At 36.7% G+C, this 3,324-nt stretch overlaps 1 protein-coding gene across 1 annotated transcript; it reads right to left on the bottom strand.

The window, feature by feature from the left end:
- Positions 1–945: 945 nt before the first annotated feature.
- Positions 946–2,972, bottom strand: LOC102867194 (60S ribosomal protein L37-like). The gene is made up of 2 exons (XM_006879632.1): positions 2,935–2,972; positions 946–1,279 (listed from the first exon to the last, which is right to left on the bottom strand). Exons 1-2 carry the CDS (start codon positions 2,970–2,972, stop codon positions 946–948), a joined length of 372 nt encoding a protein of 123 aa, XP_006879694.1.
- Positions 2,973–3,324: the final 352 nt, after the last annotated feature.

The raw sequence follows: 3,324 nt of genomic DNA, 5'->3' as shown, positions 1-3,324 counted from the left end.
GCAAGTGACTTCATGGCCCATAACAACAACAGCTAAGTAAATAGTATGAATGAACAGACTCATAGAAAAGTGTTTCACTATTAATATTTAGCAGCAGATTTGATAGAAACAAAACTTTTATATTTATTGTTGTTGTTGATTGCCATTGAGTTGAGCACGACTCATAGTGATCCTATGAACAAAAGACCTGAAGCCCTTTCACAACCATCACCATTTATCAAAGTTCATAGAGTTTCCATAGGCACATTGTTTGGGAAGTAGATGCCACATACACTTTATTCACTCTCATTGCATTGATTCAGTTCCAAGTCAAAGTGACATTCCACGGGCTTTCCAAGGCTGTAACTCATAACAGAGTTGCAGGTAATTTTAAATTTCCAGAAATAATTGGCGTTTACATCAATTGAGATGATCATGTGGTTCTTATCCTTTTTTTATTTTTAAAAATTTTGCTACAAGCAAACAGAATGCCTCATCTTCCACCCTGACATTCTGCAGAATATTCTGTTAAATTTTAAACGAAAATGTAGAAGATAAAGATTACTAACAGAATCATTTCAAAACTATGGACAAAGATAAATATACTGAAAAACTACTCATCAAATCTCATTAATAATTTCTATCATTGTTACCATTTAGTTGAAGAAATATGTTCAAATTAAAGTTTTCCATTTCAACATGAATATATTATCATATGGTCTGTATGTAACTGAACTGACATCAACCCTTTTACAAGACAATAATTTTCCAAGTTTGAAAACTAGAAAAAAACAAGTTGAGCCTTGCCATATTCCTGCTAATAATTGTCTTTTCTATTTTACTCACAATGGACAGTCCACCAAAAGAAATACTTCTTTGACAGCAGTTGGAAATAGAAGCACTGTTTCTTTTTTTTTTTTTATTATAATACCAGAACATTTATTGCATAACTAAACAGTGGAATTCTTAAGATGAACTGGATGCTGCAACAGCTACCCGTTTGGGTTTCGGTGTTGTTCCTTCACGGAATCCATGCCTGAATCTGCGGTAAACGATCTTTAGGTGCCTCATGTGACCAGTACCGGTGGTATTTCGCCTTTTAGCCTTGGCACTCCAGTGATACTTTCTCTTGCGCTTGGCGGGGTAGCCACACTTGCCACAAGTGGACTTCTGGAGGTGGTAGGCCTTGGAGCCACAGCGGCGGCATAGCGTGTGCATCTTATTGCGACGCTTTCCAAACGATGACGTTCCCTTGTCATCTCGCTTTCGTTGCCGCGACCAAAGAGCAGAAGCAGTGTTTCTAAAGTAAAGATTATCAACACTTGAATCATTTAGAGAGGATGGTGTCCTTTGGGGTGTACCTACTCAAGTTTGAATAACTGATATGAGTCACTAATGGTTGAGAAATCCTGTGTATGAAAGGAGCTAGCAATTTCATTTATTCTGGATTATTTTTTTCAATTTTTGAAATCTAGCCTGGTCAATCACAACTTTTACCTAATCTCAGAAAAGCAAAAACAACACGAAGCGTCAAGCTCCTCCTAGCCTCAGAGGCTGCACATGTTCAACATTTCTGGATGAAGTCAGACTTTCATCAACCATCTGTGTGAGGACAGTTAGGGGATGTGCATTACCGGAGTGCAGAGCAGAGCAGTAACAAAGCGTAAAGTGGTCACGAAAAGATAAAACACTCAGATTTCTTCCTCACATAAAGTCTTCATAATAAAATTACCATTGCAGTATAGCCATTTTCCCAGGAATTTGTTGATCTTTTGTTTGCAGCACTGGCAATCTGTTTGTCCACAGCTCTCTAATCAGTTAGCCAATGTTTGTTTACAATGGCGGCTCAATTTCCATTTGCTAATTGGATGCACAGATGTAAACCATATCAGCCCCAATTATCTCTGCAGCCTTACCTCACACCATTGCTTCCTTCAGAGGGATTATTTGATTTGCCCTGAAACCCTTCTGACTCTGTTTATAATGCTCAACATAGTTTGTTCAGAATGCTTTTAACTTTTTTTCAGGACTGAAGTCCTAGTAGGCTCCTAATCTCATCACCTATTCCTAACATCAATTGTTCTTAAAGTTTGCTTAGTTGTTATTATTTATATTTCTTTCAATTCTGTGGTTAAAGAAGTTTACTTTCCTCTGCTTGTATGCCAGTATGTATACTAATGAATTTGTGTGTGATTGATTCTAAGACTATAAACTTTATGAGATATTAACCTGAACATGTTTTGTTAGAAAACAGAAACAGAAATAAAAATGGCAAAGGCATTCATTCATATTTTACCATATTTAACTGTTGATACTTAATATGTGTTTCCAAATACTCCTAGTTCATTTCATATATTAGTCATAGCTGAAATATACCATGTGAAAGAAAGCCACAGTGGTTGCTGCTTAACCAAGTCCATCAAGTTGGCTCCAATTCAAGGGGACCATCAATTAGGTTCCCAACGCTGAGTATTCCCGTGGAAGGTGCCTTCCCATAATCCTTCAAGAAGCCAGAAGTATATTCAAATCACATTGCTTGCTATTGCAATATTTCTCTAAAATTTAAAGAAGTTTCCTAGAACATGTACTTGTTATTATGCATATGTGTTACTGTTGTTTTGTGTTAATGAGTCAGAATCAACTGATAGCTAACCCTCCAGCCAGTTTTCAGAAACAGTAAACCTCAAGAGAGGAGACTGCTCATCCTTCTCCAGTGTAGCAGCTGGTGGAGTCAAACTCTACACCTTTGGGACTGCGGTGCAGCTTCTTACACTTAAATACACATACAGTATCATTAAAATATAGTAATTCTCTTACAAGCACTTGTGGAAGCAAAACAAAATCAAAAGAACACATATTTACTTTTTATAATACATTATTTCTACAGTTACTGATTCTAAACTAATAAAGCCAAGATACCTGGTGCTATAGATCTTAGTGAGTTGGAGGTCTCACCCAAAGGCTGCACTTCTCTGATCACGTGAATTCACCATCAGTGCCTTGGGAAAAAGGTGGGCAATCAGCTTACACATGATTTACAGCCTTGGAAACAACAGTGAAGAGTCTATTCTGATTCAGCAGCAGTGAACTTTACTTCAGACATAATAATCACTTGGATTACAACTATTAGTTTTTATGAAGTTCACATTTTTTTCTCATTTTTAAGGGAATCTCATTTTCTCCCACTTGATGGATGATGATTGATTGCTTTACCTCCCTGCAGAAGGAAGTGAGATATACTCTTTTTTATTTTTTGAATCATAAAAATACTGAAAAAACTCTGTTCTAATCAACTAGAGAGGTACAGCTAAAAGGGGCATGCTAAGTATGATGCTTCATGTAACA

This window comes from Elephantulus edwardii, unplaced genomic scaffold, assembly GCF_000299155.1.
Source record: "Elephantulus edwardii isolate Elephantulus edwardi_28Jun2011 unplaced genomic scaffold, EleEdw1.0 scaffold00004, whole genome shotgun sequence".
In the NCBI taxonomy this organism is placed as follows: domain Eukaryota; kingdom Metazoa; phylum Chordata; class Mammalia; order Macroscelidea; family Macroscelididae; genus Elephantulus; species Elephantulus edwardii.
Note: the sequence above shows the minus strand (reverse complement) of the source record. Positions and strands in the feature narration are given on the sequence as shown.